Raw genomic sequence first — 21,057 nt, 5'->3', positions numbered from 1 at the left:
TATGCAACACACCAAAAATATGCCTCCTGATTTTAAAAATGTTTTCAGCTATGACATATATCTAAATATTATAGTAATTTCTATCTTCCAAAAGGGGAACTTCATCTATGCACATACTCTGCTTCTGTATCTGAACTCCAAACTATGATTGGAACAGACAGTTCAGAATGATTCCATTTAAAGTCTCAACCTTTATTGGGCAACTAAAGTCTTATAATACTAATCTAACTTGATAACTGACAGCAATGATTCTAAACAATACTGTAGACCATAATAAACCAGCTAGCTGCACCATAGTTGATCAGATCTTTTTTGGCAATATATACTTTTTTTTAAAACCTGATCTAAGACAGCTGAAAAACTTAGGCTAAGTATTCATTTGCATGAATAATGTAAAAGTAAGTTAAACATTTTTCATTGAGAAAAGTATTTACTTTGTAGCTACAGTTGATTAAATACCAGCTTAAATAGTTACCTCTGAGATCGCAACATTGGAGAATGTGACAAATCTGACATCTATTCTGGCTGAATTTGCCAGTTTTGGTCACCGAGGTCCAAGATTTTTATTTATTTATTTATTTTTGGTAAGGTGGAGACCCTGACTGCAACCTACAAATTTAGATGCTTGGTCTTCATGACTGGTAAAATCTAGCAGAAGGGAATTTTGTTCTAATGTTGGCTGAGATTAATCTCTCTTTGGGAAAGGAAAATATTACCTTCTCTCACATGTGTGGTACAGCAGTTAGGCCAACTACTGCCCTTTTTTTAAACCACCCTTCATGAAGAAAGTTATGAAGGTTGTGATAGGAACATTCTGGTGTTATGTGAAGATCTCCAGTTTCCTTGAGTGCTTTCACATGGGTTTTCAATACAGTTACGGTGCACAGACAACACAATCTCCTCAGTTGGTGTTCGCCTCCTATCAATGGACAGAAGTCAAATGTCCAAGCAGACTTTCTTAAAACTGTCATCAACCACTGAAGCCACAAGGTTTGTAGACTTTTCTAATGTCATGACAAGGTTAGATGGGGGCAATACTTTAGTGGTTTCGTTCTTTCTTTCTCTCAGAGAGAATCAAATGGTAGTGATGACTCATCTACCCAGAGGGCAGTTGTCTTGTCCTGGTGTCTAGACAAGATCAGAACACAGATGAGACTCAATCCTAAAATGGAGGGATGCTGGCTGGGTAGGAGAAGCATCTTGACACCATGTTAGAGATGGTGTTAACACTATTTCTTTGTTAGCAATACATTAGGTTTTGTTAGTTAGTTGCACAGTTTTGGGATGAATGTGGATCCCTGTCCATTCCTCAATTCACAGCTAATATCAGGATCAGCCTGATGTGCTTACCCCCCCCACCACCACCAATTTCCTGTTGGTTAAATTGCTACACATGCTTCTCTCTGAAGGAGACATAAATAAAATTATCAACACATACTTGAGATATCCAGGCTGAAATGATCTGTACATAGGAGACACTTGAAGAACAACAGTTACAAAAAGGTAGGTAACCATTTTTTCTTCAAGTGTTGCTCATGTTCATTCTATTCTAGGTGTGTGCATGCCCACATGCAGAGTCGTCAGAGATTTTTGCCCTAGCAGTATCTGTAGGGTCAGCTGTGATGCCTTCTTGAGTGCTGTGCTCGTGTACTGGTATTTTAGGTGCTGCTGGCCCTACACCCTCTTAGTTCTTTCTTGCCAGCAACTCCAACAGAGGAGCAGGAGGGTGGACGATGGAATGGACATGAGCAACACCTCTCGAAGAACAAGTTATGAAAAGGTAGGTAACCATTTTTTTTTCCAAGAGTGCTTGCTCACGTTGATTCCATTCTAGGTGATTCACAAGCAGTATCCTTGGAGTGGGCTCGGAGTTCATGGTCTTGTGGCATACAACACTGCTCTACCAAAGCCAGCATCATCCCAGACCTGCTGGGTACATGCATAATGGGATATGAACATGTGGATGGACGACCTGATGGCTGTCCTGCAGATATGCTGGATCAGCACCTGGGCTAGGAAAGCTGCCAAAGAGGCTTTCACCCTGGTTGAATGGGCAGTTCCAATTGCTGGAGGGGGCAACTTTTGCCTGATCATAGCAGCAGCAAATACAGGCAGTGATCCAAGAAGAAATTCTTTGAGCAGACACTAGATAACCTTTCATTCTCTTGGACAACGTGATAAACAATTGTGTTGACTTGTGGAATGGCTTAGTCCTTTCAGTGTAGAAGACTAGAGCCCTCTTAACATCTAGAGAATACAACCTATGCTTCTCCTCCAATTTATGTGGCTTTGGGAAAAAGACAAGTAAGTATATGTCCTGGCCCATATGAAACTGTGTGACCACCTTGGGCAGGAACACCGGGTGCAGCTGCAGCTGGACTTTGTCCTTGTAGAAGACCATATAGGGCAGTTCCAAGGGAAGTGCCATGATCTCAGAGACCCTGCAGGCAGATGTTATTGCAACCAAGAACGCGACTTTCCAGGAGGAGGAGGAGGAGGGAGCAGGAAGCTAGAGCTCGGAGGGGGGACCCATGAGTTGCAACTAGATTCAAATCCCACGGAGGGATGGGGTCCCGGACTTGAGGGTAGAGACATTCCAGGCCTTTGAGGAACCTGACCATCACTGCCTGAGTGAAAACCGACCTGCCCTGACACAGAGGATGGAAGGCTGAAATAGCAGCCAAGTGGACCTTAATAGAGGAAAGGGACAGGCCTTGGAGCTTGAGATGCAGAAGGTAGTCTAGGATTAACTGCAGAGAGGCCTGCTGAGACTGAATACCTTTATTTGAGGTTCAACATGTGAACTGCTTCCATTTGACCAGATAGGTTGCTCTGGTGGAGGGCATTCTACTGTTGAACAGGACCTGTTGGACATTGGCCGAGCACTCCTACTCCTCTGCATTTAACCATGAGGCAGCCAAGTTGCGAGGTGCAGAGCCGCCAGGTTTGGATGTGGAAGACTGCTGTGATTTTGGGACAGCAGGTCTGGCTGGAGCAGTAGCTGTAACGGAGCAGCCACCAAGAGGTCCTCCAGCAGCATGTCAATCCAGTGCTGGCATGGCCAAGCTGGCACTATGAGGATAACCTTTACCCCATCCTGCTTGATCTTCATGAGGACTCTGTGAATTAATGGCACTGGAGGGAAGGTATACAGAAGGACCCACAACCACGGGAGAAGAAAAGCATCCAAAAGGCAGCCTTTGTCAATCTCCAGAATCAAGCAGAAAACATGGTGTCATAAACAGTTAGTTAAGGGTTAAGGTTTTGTTTTCGACCTGTAAAGGGTTAACAAGCAGTACCTGTGGACACCTGACCAGAGGACCAATCAGGGACAAGATAATTTCAAATCCCTGTGGAGGGAAGTTTTTTTTCTCTGTTCTTTGTTTTTTTAGAGAGTCTCTCTTGGGAGTTGAGGGAGTCCAGACATCTTAATCAAGTCCTCCCAGGTTTCTGCAATAAATTGTTCTATTCAAGCTAGTGAGTATTAGCAAGGAACTAGTATTCTTATACTTTTATTTCTGTATTTGCAATTCAGTGTTTTGCTATAGAATTTCTTTAATTCTGTACTGTTATTGCTTTTACAGAGAAAGAAAGGAGGGGGAATTCTCTCCAGAGATTGATAAATTTAAACCCTGTGTATTGTTCCATCTTGGTTACAGAGACAGTTACTTTCTTTTTAGTCTTTAATAAATCTTTTCTGTAAAGGACTTGGTTGATCTTTCCTTGGGTGGATTCTCAGGGAAAGGGGAGGAGGGAAGCATCCCTCTGTAGTGGATCCCGGTATCTCTCCTAGGAAAAGGGAGGGGGGAGGAAGCAGGGGGGAATGGTTTATTTCTCCTGGGTGTAAGAACTCCATGGATTTGGGGCTCTTGGGATCCCCAAGGATTTTGGGGAAGGACTGTGTCCCAATACACGTACCTTATTGGGTGGTGGCAGCTTTTACCAGATCTAAACTAGGATTTTAGTTTAGGAAAGTCCATGCAGGTCCCCATATTGGAACCCAACAGCTCCAAGTGGGGGTGAGACCTATGACACATGGCATTTCCTATTCTGCCTGGACACAAATAGGTCCACCCGGGGAGTCCCCCACCCCTGGAGGATAATGTTGACCACTTCTGGGTGGAGTGACCACTCGTGGCGAGATGAGAAGGACCTGCAGAGGCGATCTGCCAAAGTGTTCCTAGTCCCAGGGAGGTGTGTGGCTACGAGGTGGATGGCCCGCTGAATGGAGAAGTCTTCACAAAGGGCTGACAATCTGGCTTTGCCTCGCTTGTTGATATAGAAAACAGCCGCTGTATTGTCCGTCAGGACCTGGACTATCCTGCTCTTTATGTGAGGCAGGAAGGCTTGGCAGGCCAAGCGTACCACTCTGCGTAGGGAGCGATTGTGACTTGACCAACAACCCTGCGTGCTGAGATCGAGATGCCACCACACTTGATCCCCGGACCGGACCTTTATTAGCTAATATTGAGGTACTGGTAAATTTGAACACCTTAACGCCGCAGGTAAGTGGCCACTGGCACTATGCACTTTGTGAACACCCTTGGGGCTGACAAGACACCAAAGGGCAGTGCCATGAATTGGAAATGGCACTGGCCCAACACAAAAGGAGGAATCGTTGTGTCCTGGAAAAATGGAAATATGGAAATATGTATTCTTCAAGTTGAGGGTGGCCAGGGAAACCATGTGGAACTTCAACTTTCTGAGGTATTTGTTGAGGCGTGTCAGATCCAAGACGGGTCTGAGGCCCCCTTTCACTTTCAGAATTAGAAAAAAAAACAGCAGTAGAATCCTTTCCCCCTCATCTCCAGAGGGACGTTCTCTATTGCCCCCATTCTGAGGAGGTTATCTACTTCCAGGATGAGGAGCTGCTTGTGAGAAGGGTCCCTGAAGAGGGACGGGGACAGGGTGGAGGGAGAGTCGGCCAAGAACTGCAGGATGTAGCCCGAAGATATTATGTCACACACCCAACGGTCTGAGGTCAGCTACAACCAGGCTGACCGGAAGGGGCGCAGGCAGTTGAGGAAAGAGCAGGAAGGTGGATCCTGGGATGTTACTGGAGGACCATCCTTGAGCAGGCCCTCAAAATGCCTGTTTCTGCCTTCCTTGGTTCCTGGAAGGGCCAGGCTAAGCAGATGACTGGGAAGACGAAGGGTGTCATCATTTAAATCCCTTGTCTCTGTCCTTTTTCCTATAGGAGTCCCCTAGGACCTGGACGGAGGAGGCAGAACCTAAGAACTATATACAAAGGAGGAGGTAACAAAAACAGCTAACACTCTTGCAGTTCAAGATGAGGCACTCTAACTGTTGCAGGCAGTAAGAAGGAACTCGGAGGGCATAGGGTCGGCAGCACCTAATATACCAGCGCATGAGCATGGCACTCAAGAGGTGCCACAGCCAACTCTACAGATACCCCTAAGGCAAAAATCTCTGGTGACTGTGCATGTGGGCGTGCACACACCTAGAATGGAATCTACATGAGCAAGCACTCAAAGAACAGTCTGATGTTTTAGGATGCAGAATGTGGCCCCACCTACTTAATGGAGTTTGACCATTGGGAGCATAAAACACCTATTCTCCAAACTTTGTAAACGGATGCAGTTCACTTCTGAATAGAATTCAAAGGGTTGATTTTGAGCTACAAAGTCATAAATGGTCTGAGTCCTAGCTACTTAAGGGAATCGCTTCTTCCCCACATGTAGCTGGGACGAACTCAGATCAGTAAGATGGTTCTGTTAACACTCTCTAAAATATGAGCATTTTGGGGACTGAGTTAAAGCATTTTTTGTGGAAAAGCCTTGACTCTGGAATTCAATTCTCATTGATCCAACAGAGCCTGAAACTTTCCAGACATAGTGCAAAGCTCATCCATTCTCTCAGGGCTCTGTTTCTTGGTGGGAAACAGTCTGCTACATCTGGAAACAACCTATTAAGGGCAGATGATGGTAAACATACCTTTTGAGAAAATTTACAAAATTAATAAAAAGTATATGATGGGGACATGCTATCAGTAAACATAGGGCCAAGTGAAAATTGGAATTGGATCCAAATATGAACTTCTAGCACCGTATGGTGTTTGGGTTCATTGTTCAAGTTTGGCTGATTGTAGAGACAGGCCTTACTGGCAAAGATAGGTCCCAGATCTAATTATAACTCTAAAAATAATTAAATTCAAACATTTCAGTATATTTGAAAAGAAGTACATGAAACCCATTATAGATAACGCTGTGCCATATACCTTATGAACTGGCTAAATAAACTGGAAGTATTGCGAATGATTCGAGCAGCCTGGGATTCTTCGTGTTGACACCTTTGTAATGTTAGACCATCATCCATATGTCCTTCTTGGTGTAATATAACCTATGGAATGTAAAAATAAAATCATGTTTGGAGGAAAACGTGCAATTGAAAATACAAAGCCTGTAATTAGGCAAATAAATTGCATTTGGCAGAAACAATATTTCAAATGTAATTTTAATACTTTGCACCTCTTGCTTCAATATTGTGCTAAAATCTGCTACCTAATTTTGAATTATATATAGTACTTGTATAATAGCTGAAATCTACTTTGTCCAAGCAATTCTAATACTGATAATTTGCCTATAACAATAATGCATAATTAATTCCTCAGTCTTTTCTAGCAAGATCACTTAGAAAAGGGTAAGAGAGATTATTAGTAAACCTTTGAGATTCTTTAAACTTCTTTTTAAAGATAACATAACAAAATTTGAATGTAAAAACAAAAATCTTTCCTTTCTAAGCTCTACCTTGCAGGAAAAGGAGGATTTAATTTACTATTTTAAGAATCATCAGTCTACAGGACTCCTGCATGGAAAAACTATTGACAGGAAAACCAGTTACAGTGATAAGCATCTTTAAGACATACTACCCATCAAGGAGAATGTTGTTTTGAAAGCATCAGCATGTACCAAAAACTTCTTATGATTAATCTAACCATTCTTACATTGACCTGAGTTCCTGATGGATCACCAAACTAATCATGGTCAGTCCAGGCCTTTCTAGATGGAAGACCTCAAAGAAACACTTAGGAGCTTCAAGAAGTGGTACTGATGTTTTAGTGGGTCTTATCTCTGCCTTTCAACTATTCGTGCACCGTAATAACACAAGATGAGAGAACGCCATCCTGACTTTTGAAGAAGATATAAAGCCCAGGTTCATTTGGAGTCATTCAATTCCATTGCACTTTTTGCCAGAGTAGTATGATTTACCGTCCCAGCTAAATTTTAGCCCCAGTAATTACATTCACACAATCTGAATACCCTTTTCATCTTAAGGGTGGCTGAAATGATTAATATCAGTTTGTTGAGTTTGTAAAGCGCTATAGGATCCTTGAGGGTGTTAAATATATATTTAATGCCCCTGTAAACATAACCATTGATGGATGATCACAATGCATCAGTCACTACTAGCTGTAAATAATAATTTTACTCAACAATTGCTAGTATCCGCTGAAATAATTTTGCTTTCAGATATTGAATACCTTGCAAAAAGAATGACACATGGAGGTTACTTAATTCTTTTGGCACCAGTTCCATATCATTAGTCCTTAACACAAAATTTTTATTTTCTCATTAGCACAATGTGTTCCAATTGTACAATCTACCATAACAGCTCTAACAATAACTTCGGAAAATGCTGTAGATAAACTATGTTAATTCTAACTGCATTATTCTTAGCAAAATGTACATGGACTTTGAAAAAGAAAAGGGGGGTCATGTGCCTCAGAATAAAGAAATCACTTAAACGCATCTCTCCCTTATAATGGAACGTCAAGAGTGAGATCTTCTACAATTTTGGGGAATTAAAGAGAATGCCTCAGTACAAGGATTGCCCTTTCTTTTCATCAGCTCAGATTTGAGTATTTCAGTCTGTATTTTAAGTGATATCAGTATTATCTGGATCCCTACCTCTTCACTACACACTTTCTAGTAAATGGAATCATAAAAGGGGAATAGTTTCTACAACCATTATAAGAAGTTTCTAGAACTGCTCCTTGAAATTAAAATGCCAACAGATTTCCTGATCTATGAACTAAGTAAATCTTGTCCTAATCTGTGCCTGTGTTTCTCCAGCAGTAGGTAGGATGCAACGCAAAAAGAAAGCACCATCGATAGATGCTGCAAGTTCTATCTTTCATATTCGTTTCTTTCCCCTTTTATGTGTGTTTTCTTCATTTTGTATTAAAGGAAACAGGATCAGACTTCAAACAACAAGAGCAAAAACAGCTCAACAGCTGGTGGAGGGGACTGGTGGAAGGTCTGGAGAAACGAACAACAACCCTGCGTTCCATAAAAGAAAATGAGGATTTCCTGGATAGACGTCAGGATCAGCTGCAGCGGGCACAATGTTCTGAAGATTCAGAGCAGGCTACGCAGCGGGAACAGAGGGCCAGCGAGGATAAGTGGCGGCATGTGACTTCCAGAAGGGGAAAGAGTACCAGAAACATCCACGTACCAGAAACACAGATACAGGTGAGCAACCGTTTTCATGTTCTCTCCACAGGTACTAGTGCAGAGAGTGGAGTGGATGATACACCTGAGGGAACAGAGCAGAAGGAGACTCCACTGATTGGAAGGCATGAGATGCGCCGTCCTAGGGATGGGGGTTCCACGACCACCACTCCCAAGAGGAGGAGGAGGGTGGTGGTGGTCGGGGACTCTCTCCTCAGGGGGACTGAGTCATCTATCTGCCGCCCTGACCGGGAAAACCGAGGGGTGTGCTGCTTGCCAGGGGCTAGGATTCACGATGTGACGGAGAGACTGCCGAGACTCATCAAGCCCTCAGATCGCTACCCCTTCCTGCTTCTCCACGTGGGCACCAATGATACTGCCAAGAATGACCTTGAGCATATCACTGCAGACAACGTGGCTCTGGGAAGAAGGATAAAGGAGTTTGAGGCGCAAGTGGTGTTCTCGTCTATCCTCCCTGTGGCAGGAAAAGGCCAGGGTAGAGACCGTCGAATCGTGGAAATCAACGAATGGCTACGCAGATGGTGTCAGAGAGAAGGGTTTGGATTCTTTGACAATGGGATGGTCTTCCAAGAAGAAGGATTGCTAGGCAGAGACGGGCTCCACCTCACGAAGAGAGGGAAGAGCATCTTTGCAAGCAGGCTGGCTAACCTAGTGAGGAGGGCTTTAAACTAGGTTCACCGGGGGAAGGAGACCAAAGCCCCGAGGTAAGTGGGGAAGTGGGATACCGGGAGGAAGCACAAGCAGGAGACTGCAAGAGGGGAGGACTCCTGTCTCAGACCGAGAAAGCGGGACAATCAGCGAGTTATCTTAAGTGCCTATACACAAATGCAAGAAGCCTGGGGAACAAGCAGGGAGAACTAGAAGTCCTGGCACAGTCAGGGAATTATGATGTAATTGGAATAACAGAGACTTGGTGGGATAACTCACATGATTGGAGTACTGTCATGGATGGATATAAACTGTTCAGGAAGGACAGGCAGGGCAGAAAAGGTGGGGGAGTTGCGTTGTACGTAAGAGAGCAGTATGACTGCTCAGAGCTCCAGTATGAAACTGCAGAAAAACCTGAGTGTCTCTGGATTAAATTTAGAAGTATGAACAACAAGGGTAATGTCGTGGTGGGAGTCTGCTACAGACCACCGGACCAGGGGGATGAGGTGGACGAGGCTTTCTTCCAGCAACTAACAGAAGTTGCTAGATCACAGGCCCTGGTTCTCATGGGTGACTTTAATCACCCCGATATCTGCTGGGAGAGCAATACAGCAGTGCACAGACAATCTAGGAAGTTTCTGGAACATGTAGGGGACAATTTCCTGGTGCAAGTGCTGGAGGAACCAACTAGGGGAAAAGCTCTTCTTGACCTGCTGCTCACAAACAGGGAAGAAATAGTAGAGGAAGCAATAGTGGATGGGAACCTGGGAGGCAGTGACCATGAGATGGTCGAGTTCAGGATCCTGACACAAGGAAAAAGGGAAAGCAGTAGAACAGAGACCCTGGACTTCAGAAAAGCAGACTTCGACTCCCTCAGGGAACTGATGGGCAAGGTCCCCTGGGAGAATAACATGACGGGGAAAGGAGTCGAGGAAAGCTGGCTGTATTTCAAAGAAACCTTATTGAGGTTGCAGGAACAAACCATCCCGATGTGTAGGAAGAAAAGTAAATATGGCAGGCGACCATAGAAGTAGTTCGGGGCTATTTAGGAAAGCTGGACGAGCACAAGTCCATGGGGCCGGATGCGCTGCATCCGAGGGTGCTAAAGGAGTTGGCCGATGAGATTGCAGAGCCATTGGCCATTATCTTTGAAAAATCATGGCGATCGGGGGAGGTCCCGGATGACTGGAAAAAAGCTAATGTAGTGCCCATCTTTAAAAAAGGGAAGAAGGAAGATCCAGGGAACTACAGGCCAGTCAGTCTCACCTCAGTCCCTGGAAAAATCATGGAACAGGTCCTCAAGGAATCAATCCTGAACCACTTAAAGGAAGGGAAAGTGATCAGGAACAGTCAGCATGGATTCACCAAGGGCAAGTCATGCCTGACTAACCTAATGGCCTTCTATGACGAGATAACTGGCTCTGTGGATGAGGGGAAAGCAGTGGATGTACTATTTCTGGACTTTAGCAAAGCTTTTGATACAGTCTCCCACAGTATTCTTGCCAGCAAGTTAAAGAAGTATGGGCTGGATGAATGGACAGTAAGGTGGATAGAAAACTGGCTAGATGGTCGGGCTCAATGGGTAGTGATCAATGGTTCCATGTCTAGTTGGCAGCCGGTATCAAGTGGAGTGCCCCAAGGGTCGGTCCTGGGGCCGGTTTTATTCAATATCTTCATTAACGATCTGGAGGATGGTGTGGACTGCACCCTTAGCAAGTTTGCAGATGACACTAAACTGGGAGGAGTGGTTGATACGCTGGAGGGTAGGGCTAGGATACAGAGGGACCTAGACAAATTAGAGGATTGGGCCAAAAGAAATACGATGAGGTTCAACAAGGACAAGTGCAGAGTCCTGCACTTAGGACGGAAGAATCCCATGCACTGCTACAGACTAGGGACCAAATGGCTGGGCAGCAGTTCTGCAGAAAAGGACCTAGGGGTTACGGTGGACGAAAAGCTGAATATGAGTCAACAGTGTGCCCTTGTTGCCAAGAAGGCTAATGGCATTTTGGGTTGTATAAGTAGGGGTATTTCCAGCAGATCGAGGGATGTGATCATTCCCCTCTACTCAGCACTGGTGAGGCCTCATTTGGAGTACTGTGTCCAGTTTTGGGCCCCACACTACAAGAAGGATGTGGATAAATTGGAGAGAGTCCAGCGGAGGGCAACAAAAATGATTAGGGGGCTGGAGCACATGACTTATGAGGAGAGGCTGAGGGAACTGGGATTGTTTAGTCTGCAGAAGAGAAGAATGAGGGGGGATTTGATAGCTGCTTTCAACTACCTGAAAGGGGGTTCCAAAGAGGATGGATCTAGACTGTTCTCAGTGGTAGAAGATGACAGAACAAAGAGTAATGGTCTCAAGTTGCAGAGGGGGAGGTTTAGGCTGGATATTAGGAAAAACTTTTTCACTAGTAGGGTGGTGAAGAACTGGAATGGGTTACCTAGGGAGGTAGTGGAATCTCCTTCCTTAGAGGTTTTTAAGGTCAGGCTTGACAAAGCCCTGGCTGGGATGATTTAGTTGGGTTTGGTCCTGCTTTGAGCAGGGGGTTGGACTAGATGACCTCCTGAGGTCCCTTCCAACCCTGAGATTCTATGATTCTATGACTTGATCACAAATAAAGAGCATGGTGTTGCACCAGCCTGAAGTGTCCCTGAGAAGAGGGGGAGAAGGGCCGAACTGCAGGGGCATGGCATGCACCCCATTAGACTCCTACTATGTTCAATGTGGGTTTTTAAGGCACTCAACACCTCAACATTATCAGGATGAAAGGCAATATGACTCAATCAATCTCTTACATCTTTAATTTCTATGATTTTAGCTTATACTTTTATTTTTTTTTTAAACACTTACCTTTCTTTTCAAGGGTCCTAAACGTGGTGCTTTAGCATCCTGTGCTTGATAAGTCAGCCACAATGCACTGGTTACATGCTGGACAAAACAAATGGAATCACCATACTTTATTTCAGCGACTCCCATGCCTTCTATGTCCCGTTTATGAACAGATTCCAGTTTTTCCTTTAGTTTAAAAAAACATAAAACAACAAAAAAGCAAAAGTATTAGTTTAATCTCAATAGTGCAAAGGCAAACGCCAAAGCCACTAATGTTGATTAAAGCCTATACTAGCCACTTTGCTAACAGATGTAGCTAAAAGTACACCTTTACATAATTTATGCCTTGATGTAACCAAATCAATGGGTTACATTCTATCCTCAGAAAAAATGTTTATTTTAACTCGTTTCATTATAATAATAATTTTTCAGCACAACAACCAAACAATTAAATAAATAAGCCCATAAGTTCAACTTTTGTGAGGATTTCCATAAAGCTAGCATTACATGTATGTTAACACCCCCGCCCCCCCCCCCCAAATAGAAAACAATTCTAGTTCACTTTTTATTCAAAGTGAATAAAGCAATGCCCCATCTACTCTGCAGCAGACACTGGTTTCTGAAGTGTTCATCTGATATTAAGTTCAATTAATTTTCAATGTGATTTTTTAATTTAAAATTGTATATGTAGAGAAAGTTGCTTGGGATTGTGGAATAAGCAAATTAGCTGGTTATTTCCTCTACAATGATCAGCAATTAATTAGTTCATAATGACAAATTGAGAGTTAGCTCCCATGTGAGATTAATGGGAATTATTCACGTTTCCAACTATTGTATAGTGCTTTTTGGAAACTCAGGCTACCACTAGACCACTTTACATTCAGTTCACAACTGAAAGGTTTTCTTTCCAACCACCATAGTGGGAAACAAGGGGGGCGGGGTTGTGTTTGTTTTTTAAATGAAAGTTTGAATGCAAGTGTACAATTCTGGAGCAAGAAGTGGATTCTGTAGCAAATCCTATGACTGCAGATCTCATAGGACCCTGACAGTAAATTAAATAAGGAAACAGAATATTTGGAATGTATTATTTCAGTATGGGCTTTTCTATATGGCAATTTAAGGCACAGAAGCCAGGGTGTGAATGTAAAGAGCAGCAACATGCTGCACACTAACTGGCTGTGTGGATCCTCCTGTTGTACACTAAAAATTTGAAACATTAGTATGTCAAAAGTGCAATACAGAACTTTTAATGAGCAGTAGCAGGGTCCACACAGCAACTTAGTGCATGGGAAGTCAGGGTGTGAATGTTCAATGCACTAGCCTGCTGCATACTAAGTCCCTGAGTAGACAAGCCCTATGATTCCAAATATTTCAGAGCATTGTAAAAAATAGGTATAGGTACTATGTATCTAAATAAGTGCTATAGTAGAAATCTATACTCTCTATATAATATTGTTTAACAGTATTACATTTATATGCATTTTGCTTATTTTATTATTATTCAATAAATGTTTTAACATTTGTTATGGAGGAATATTAACAACTTTCCTCTAGTTACAGATAACATTTATAGTTCAGTTAAGTGGTTGATTCAATGTCATGTGGAAGACCAACGTGGAAAGAGAGGTTCTGAAAGTTCAACAACCCAAATGTACAAGGGAGTTCAAAAATCAGTTGCTGCATTGACCCGATCCATATATATGGTACACACACTAAGGAAAGAGTTATGAAGAGACTGATAGCATGAATTAAGAAAATTGCTGTTGTGATCATAGATTGAGCTCATTCGTCAACATGATTTATGGTACAGTTCTTAAAATAGATTTTTTTTACACTTGGACTAAACAGATTTAAGATTAAATGTCCAAATTGCTGATGTTATCTGCAAGATTGCCCCCCCACGCTTACTGCATTTCACTAAAAGCATTTCACTCTTTATCAAAAAAGTATTAATACTTCTGTGAATGCAACTGTAGCAAAGCAGACAGTGTTGCTGTAGATAGAGTAAGCCAGCAATTCCATCATGCAGCATATTCAGATCTAGAGGCAGAGACCGTGTATTTCCAAAGTCACATTTAGACTCATTGGTACATTAATCACTAGGCTAATTATTAACAATTTTTCATCAGTGTTTATTTATTTATGAGGACCCCGCCACAATCACAAAATATAGATCTGATTTCTGGTGTCAGGCAAAATGGATCCTATGGATCTAACTCAGTAAGAGTGGGGGGCAATCTTGCAGATGACATCAGCAACTTGGATATTTAATTTTATGACATTTAAAAAAAAATAATACATGGACTGAGCATTTCTGATATTTACAGTCTTTCTAATGTTACCAGGGTTAGGCCAGTCAATACTTCAGGTACAGACAGACCCACCAATGTTACTAAGATTATGTTTACTATTAATGTTCCAGTGATGCAAGGATGAAGCACAAGGTATTTGTCCTCTCTAAAATTCTGTGACAATACCAACTTAGGCCCCAGGAAATCAAGATGAGTCCTTTACCAAGGCCTAGCTCAGGGTTTCCACATGTTCCCCCTACGGTTAGGCAACAGGCAACCTTCATTCACTATCTCCCCTAATTCTTTCCACAAAGCAGGTCCTTAAACATGAGCTCTACCTAATATCTAGATAGGTATTTATATCTTTTGGGTACATTGATAAGCCTGACTCATTCTTCTCTGTGCGCCAGAAGTCAGAGCAGAGAAGTTAAGGATGGTGGCAGGCTGGGAAGAGGACTTCACACTGAATTAGAGGTCTCAGAGCTGAGTAAATCAACTGAATGGTTTTGTAAGGGTCCCTGATTTGCTCAAACTCACAATGAGAAAGACAAAGTAAGAACTACCACACTGGACAATATCAATAGACCATATAGTCTAGTATCACCTCGCTGATAATGGTCAATGTTGGAAACTTTGGGGGAAGACCTAGCCCTCTGTCTACCTCCAAATTCATGCAATACACATTGCTTAATATATTGCAATGTGTTGTATCCACTGCATGATCACTTAGTCCAGGCCGGGACATCAGCTAACCCTTTTCCTCAATCTGGGAGCTAGAAAGTCAGGAAGAGCTATAGTAACTGTGTTTATCCAGCACCCTGGATTTAAAAAAAATCCCTTTGTGTTTACTGAAGTTAAATCCTGTCTCTTTCTCTTTGTAACATAAACCACATGTCTGTGGTTGGAAGGTTTATTCTGATCCCAGTGCCCAAACAGCCTATGTCCTTGAGTATAACAACAGCACTTGAATTTTTTTATCTTACCTCTTTGAAGTCAAGATATTCAGATATTAAAAATAGCTATTAAACATGAAGTGCATTTAATGATGTTTGCCATAACTATGTTAATTCTCTTTTCACTTGCATGGAGCTGCCACATTTCAATGTCAATTTAAGCCTGAATAGATAGCATTGCAATGCCAAGATTAAATGAAATTACCATGTACTCCTTGGGGATGCCATTACAATGTCAAAACCATGGGAAAATGTCAGATCAAGTTTATGGAGATTGTACTGTACTATGATGTCCAAATGAGATGAAATTTCATCTCATTTCAGTGCATATTTATGGTGAGGACATTATGACATTATGAACTTCTAAAGGGAGTGTAATACAATGTCACAAATGAAATAAAATAATTTTGGTGCCAATTATTAATGTTAGCTGATAAATTGCTTAATGTTTGCACAGCACTTTGAACAGGCAAAGGACTATAGTACTAACTCTGTGAAGCTTATGCCAAAGGAAACAAAACTACTTCAGTACAAGCTTAAAGAGAGCATGTTATGATGTTGAAATCAAGCTATGTTAATACATTAGCTATCAAAATAAAATATTAAATTAAGTTATACTGAACCACTAACTGTGCCCTCGTTAATGATATCAAGCCACAAAACAAAGTTTTTCTACCTCAAGTACACAACTTGAATTTTGGCTTTTTTAGGTCAGTTCTTATTTTAACAGTTGTGACACTACGTAACGCCCCCAGCTGTTTTGTTCCTTGGAGGCTGGCCAGTTTCCCTATGATTTCAGCTAAGCCACTTGGTTCCACTCTCAAGGGAAGAGGGATGTTTTCTAGAAGCTGAAAGGGTAGACAGGTCAGGATTCTTGGCAAAAGCCTGGTCTCTCTTTTAGTATTTATACAGACCCCATCACATGGTAGTGCCTAAGCACTTCCCCCTGCAAGGAACACCCTTCTCTTCCCTCCTCATAACCTGTGCTCAGGTTGCTTCCCTCAGGACAGGAACCAGTCAGGCTGAGGAAAACAAGTCCAACCAGGAGGTCTGGCTGGTGGCAAAGAAAAAAATCAGCAGTTAACCAAATGGAAGGGTAGGGAGGGAAGGCTGACAGAATGGAGGAGGGTAAGCTGTATGATGCAGTCAGTATACTGGGAGGAGGGGCAAATTCTGTCAAAAATCTGCGGAATAGACCAAGGGAAAGTTGGGTATTCTCACTTCCCAGAGGGGAGCAGGACCATGAGTGGTGACAGAAGAGAGGCTTGTGTTATGAAGGGAGGGACAGGAATGTGATTGGAGCTATGTTGACTCATCTGTAGTCCTACTGTAAAGAGCAGTAAGGAAAGGTCCTTAGGGTTAAGTTCACCCATCCCTAAAAATGCTTAGGTAGATTAGAGAATAATTAAAATGGTATATTCACCTGTTCCTTTTCTCCCTTTATTAACAGTATTTGGCAAAAGTTAAAGTGACTTGACAAAAGTAGAGGCCTGCAGTCCAAGATTATAAAAAGAATAGCCTGATCAAGCCAGCTCACTGAGCCTCTGGGCGCACCTTGTCAATGCCTATTTATTGCTGCTGCTGAATACTTCAGTCCTATAGATCCATGTCCCTGAAGTCAGAAAATACAAAGCTTGAAATCTACTTTCTAATTTCTCTTCTACATTAATATAAAGGAAAAAAGGAAGACATTCCTTCCATTTTAATTCTGCATGTGAAATGCAGTCTTTAGTTGCATTTTATAAAATATATAGTTAATAATGAATATTTGAACATTTGGAAACTATCATATAAAAAGAAATCTAAAATACCTATTTCATTATCTTCTACCAAAAATGAATTAAGCTTTATGATAACTGTTAAACTATTACAGCATCCTAATGCCATTTTAATCCCCAAAGATAGCTACACCCTGGCAGATATGTAGAAATGAAGCCAAATTATATTGTATGAGTCATCTGTTACTTTTAAATGCATTAGAATGTTATTTACTTTGACTCTGATGTTAATAATTTACTTTTATCTTTATATACTTTTAAGAAAATAAAACCTGAAGTATAAAATATGAACTCTGAAATATAAAAAATAAAAATAACAAAAATATTATTTCCAAATTAATCCTAGTTATTCTATAGTTGTTCTCAGAAAGTCTTATAAATGGCAGCTGAGCTCAGCTTAGCAGAGTATGCCAAGTATTGTGCTAGAATGGGAACATCCCATCTCAAAGCAGGATTCCACCCACCAGCTGTAGGGAAACTGTTGCCTCTCCAGTCACAATAGAATATTTACTTTAAAACATATAGGCTGACATTTTAAAACGTAGGTGCTCAAAAGTGGGCCCCTAAATCCATATTCAGAACTTAAATAATAGTCTGATTTTAAAACTGCTGGGCACCTGTCGTTCCCATTAACTTCAGTGGGAGTTACGGGTGTTCAATACCTCAGAAAAAAATCAGGACAAAGTAGGGCTACAGGAAATGATACGTTTGAAAATGTTATTAATAATGGCCACAGAAAACAGATAAACTTGTTGGTGTATCTGTCATTAACATCTTTTCAGTCACCTTCACTTAAAGCAGTACAGTTGCCTACGAAATTCGCTCCCAACATTTATATATTAATTTAATTTTTCTACAAGGCCCAGACTTCTTCATCTCTGCTCTATTTCTATATGGAGACATTAAGAAAGAATCTAATATGAATTCAAATTTTAAAAAAATATTCCTAGTATTAGAGATGCTTGTGTAAAAGCAATCGAGTTAGTGGCTCCTAGACCAGGAGGAACGCAGTTCAGAGGACAGAAGCCTAAATAATAACAGTGATGTGAGGCAAGGTTAAGGGAAAAGGGTTTATTTATTCAGAAAAAAATAAACCTGAAGGGAAGACATGATACTTGTCTACAAAAAACACAAAGGGGTATTTATAAGGAGCTCAGAAATAATTATTCTTACTTGTCAACAAGTACAGAATAAGAACTAATACGTAAGGTTACCTCAGTATCTGCAACATTCCCTTGAGCTTCCCCATACTTACTATAGGAAAGACTGTGGATATGGAGGCTAACTTCAAGTATTTACTTATCTAAGGTGATTGTCAAGTGTTCAAAATGCCTCAATCATAGTATTAAAGAATATATGTGGGAAAATGCAGGCTAACAGATAGCAGAAACCTCAAGGAGTTATGCAGTGGGTGAAGCTGCCACAGTAAATTGCAGCATTGTCAGTACTAGAAATACCTGAGGCTAGACCACATATCCTGCTGCACTGTTCGACTATGGCGGGAGGACGACAGGAGGCCCTGGATGTGGTTTTAATTATTGCAACTTATACTTAAATATCTGGGTATACCTAGAAGCTAAAATTATACAGTGCAGGTAATTCCATATACTTGGGGGGCTGCTGTCAGACCTTCCATTTTCCAATCCTGGTCCCACATATCCCAATTCTGGAACCTCCACCTCTCTCATATAAGCATAAGGGGGGATATAAAGAAGGGGGAGGGTTGACTCCCTGCCATACTAGTCATAGAAGCCCCAAACCCCCTTTCTTTGCTCTATTAAAGGATTCCTCCTTTAAATCATTTACCACTAACATGGTCCCAGAACTGCTCTAGATATAAATATCTCCCACCTTCAGTCAGGTGGAGGAGCGTAGTGTCCCTCCCCTTCCCCAACCTGGTCTGGCTGTACTGCTTCCTGCCTCTTTACCTCCTTACTACCAGCCTGCCAGACAAGCTCTGCCCCTGCAATTAAAGGGGGCAACTCACCTTTGTTTTCCACTGGACAAAGTCCCCCACCACTTGATACGCAGTGTGGGAAATATCATACATGCAATCCACATTGCATAGACTCTACATACCAGAAGGGGCTGGAAAATTACTTAGCCAAATATCCAGTGATCGTAGTAGGACAGGCTAATTCCCTGCTAACCTGTTAGTCTGACTCCATTGGTCAAAAGCACTGTTCTCATGTTTTTTTTAAAAAGCAGTATCTGCCTTAATATGACAGCAGCTTTCTGTCTATCAAGGATGGTTTAGGGACGGGGTTCTCAAACTACTATTTTTTTCATAGTTCAGATCACACCTAACAGAGAAATTCCCTCATGCATCTTCATGATCACATAGACCACTTAGCCTCCCATTTCCAATCACATCATCATTGTGTCAACTACAACAATTGCTTATATTAAAAAGTAATATAAGGAAAGTATTTATGTATTTTTAGCTCTCCTGGGAATAATAAATGTTTGACTTTCTGGAAATCAGTTAATCACACTGCCTACTTCTGTTTTTCCATCTCTTCTCCCCCTCATATCTGTACTGTTTTTCTCAACTGGAAATGAGGAAAAATGCTAGCACCACATGATTAGTTAGCAGCTCACTACAGGTTACAGTTTGAGAACCTGTGGTTTAGAGATTGACCAACTAGGTACTTGGGTTGAAATGCTTCATTTGCGATGCCACTGCTATCTTTATGACTACCTAAAGTGAGAACCAGGGCAGAATTTGTCCCAGTGAAATTCATCCTACCATGATATACAGTAAGAATGACTCTCTTAATGAGGTTCCTTCCAACTAAAATGGTTCTATGATCATATCATATCTAGAATAATTGTATCTAAAGATAGTCTGTCATCTTTTTTGCCTGTTAATAATTGTTTCCAGCATACAATAACCTCAATTTCTTCAACATAGTATCAAATTTTTAAGATGCAAAAACCACACTACCATCTTCAACCAGAGTTACTTATTCCTGTATTTGTATTAAAAATCACTGTCAATTGCTTCTTCCTTTAAATAATTCTCTAAGATGCTGGAACCTATTTTTATCTAGCATTTGAGAGTTTCATAATTATTTACCTTTGATGCTCTAAAACAAAAGGAAGTAGATTTTGTGTCTGATTTCCCTCTGTCTAAAAGTGAAAGACCTTGCTCTTCAGTAAGTGCCAAGTACTGTCCTGTTGTAATGTGTCGAAGGCGGAAAGGTTGTCCCCACTTTATGTAACTGCCACTCCAACTAAACAAACAGATAGCAAAGATTAATCTCCAAATTACATGAAAAGAACATTTCCACTTTGAACTTTAAAAGACTTGCTGAAAATTCTTAAAAACCCTCATATTCACAAACAATTCTGCCTAGATCTCATATGTTCAGTATTTCTCTGCACCTTTGTATTATTACAGATTTCTTTTTATTAATATTAATAGATGGACTAAAATAAGTCAAGTAGCAGGGAAAAATTTAAATCAAGCTATACCTCTGGATAATCCATAGCAGAAGATCCTATCAAACTCCTAGTAATTTAATGGGAGCTACAAACAACACTAGCCCAAAATTACAGTACCTTATACGAAGGGGTTCCACTCTCCACAAGGATCTTGCACGAACACCAGCTCCTCCTGTTTCATACAATACTCTCCTGGAGACAGATTGAGAAGATCATCTCCTTGCAGTTACTTATAATACAAGGATTTTATAACTTATTACGTTACTGAACACTGTTTTTCCAGCCACGTTAAGTGGAAGTGAATGGAGATCAGATTCCTACTCATCAACTGCACTGTCTATGTAAGAGTTTAAGTTGATCGATAACCATCTGATTTTTTTGTTATTAAATTTGTAGTGACTATAGAACAGTAGCTCTCTTTCCTCACTTACCTCCTTCTTAGGTAAATAATGTTCTAACTTCAAAAACACCAGATCAATTTTATGTCACTTGATTGTTCACAAATATCTCTAATTCATAGAGTTCCCCAATCACAAGTATGAATTAATAAGGCTGTATGTACATAGAAGTACAATAGTAAACATAATTACAGATAACTGAACACATTCAGGAGCT

The 21,057-nt window shown here is 41.3% G+C and overlaps 1 protein-coding gene across 1 annotated transcript in view; it reads right to left on the bottom strand.

Annotated features, from left to right (window-relative positions):
• Positions 1-21,057, bottom strand: part of RYR3 (ryanodine receptor 3) — a 642,559-nt gene that overhangs the window by 437,435 nt on the left and 184,067 nt on the right. Inside the window, 4 exon segments of the mRNA XM_045013234.1 lie at positions 6,239-6,360; positions 11,995-12,159; positions 20,075-20,231; positions 20,560-20,634. Of these exon segments, the coding sequence (XP_044869169.1) occupies positions 6,239-6,360; positions 11,995-12,159; positions 20,075-20,231; positions 20,560-20,634 (519 nt within the window).

Source organism: Mauremys mutica, chromosome 4, assembly GCF_020497125.1.
Source record: "Mauremys mutica isolate MM-2020 ecotype Southern chromosome 4, ASM2049712v1, whole genome shotgun sequence".
Lineage (NCBI taxonomy): Eukaryota > Metazoa > Chordata > Testudines > Geoemydidae > Mauremys > Mauremys mutica.
The sequence above is the reverse complement of the archived record's forward strand: the minus strand, read 5'-3'. Positions and strand labels throughout refer to the sequence as shown.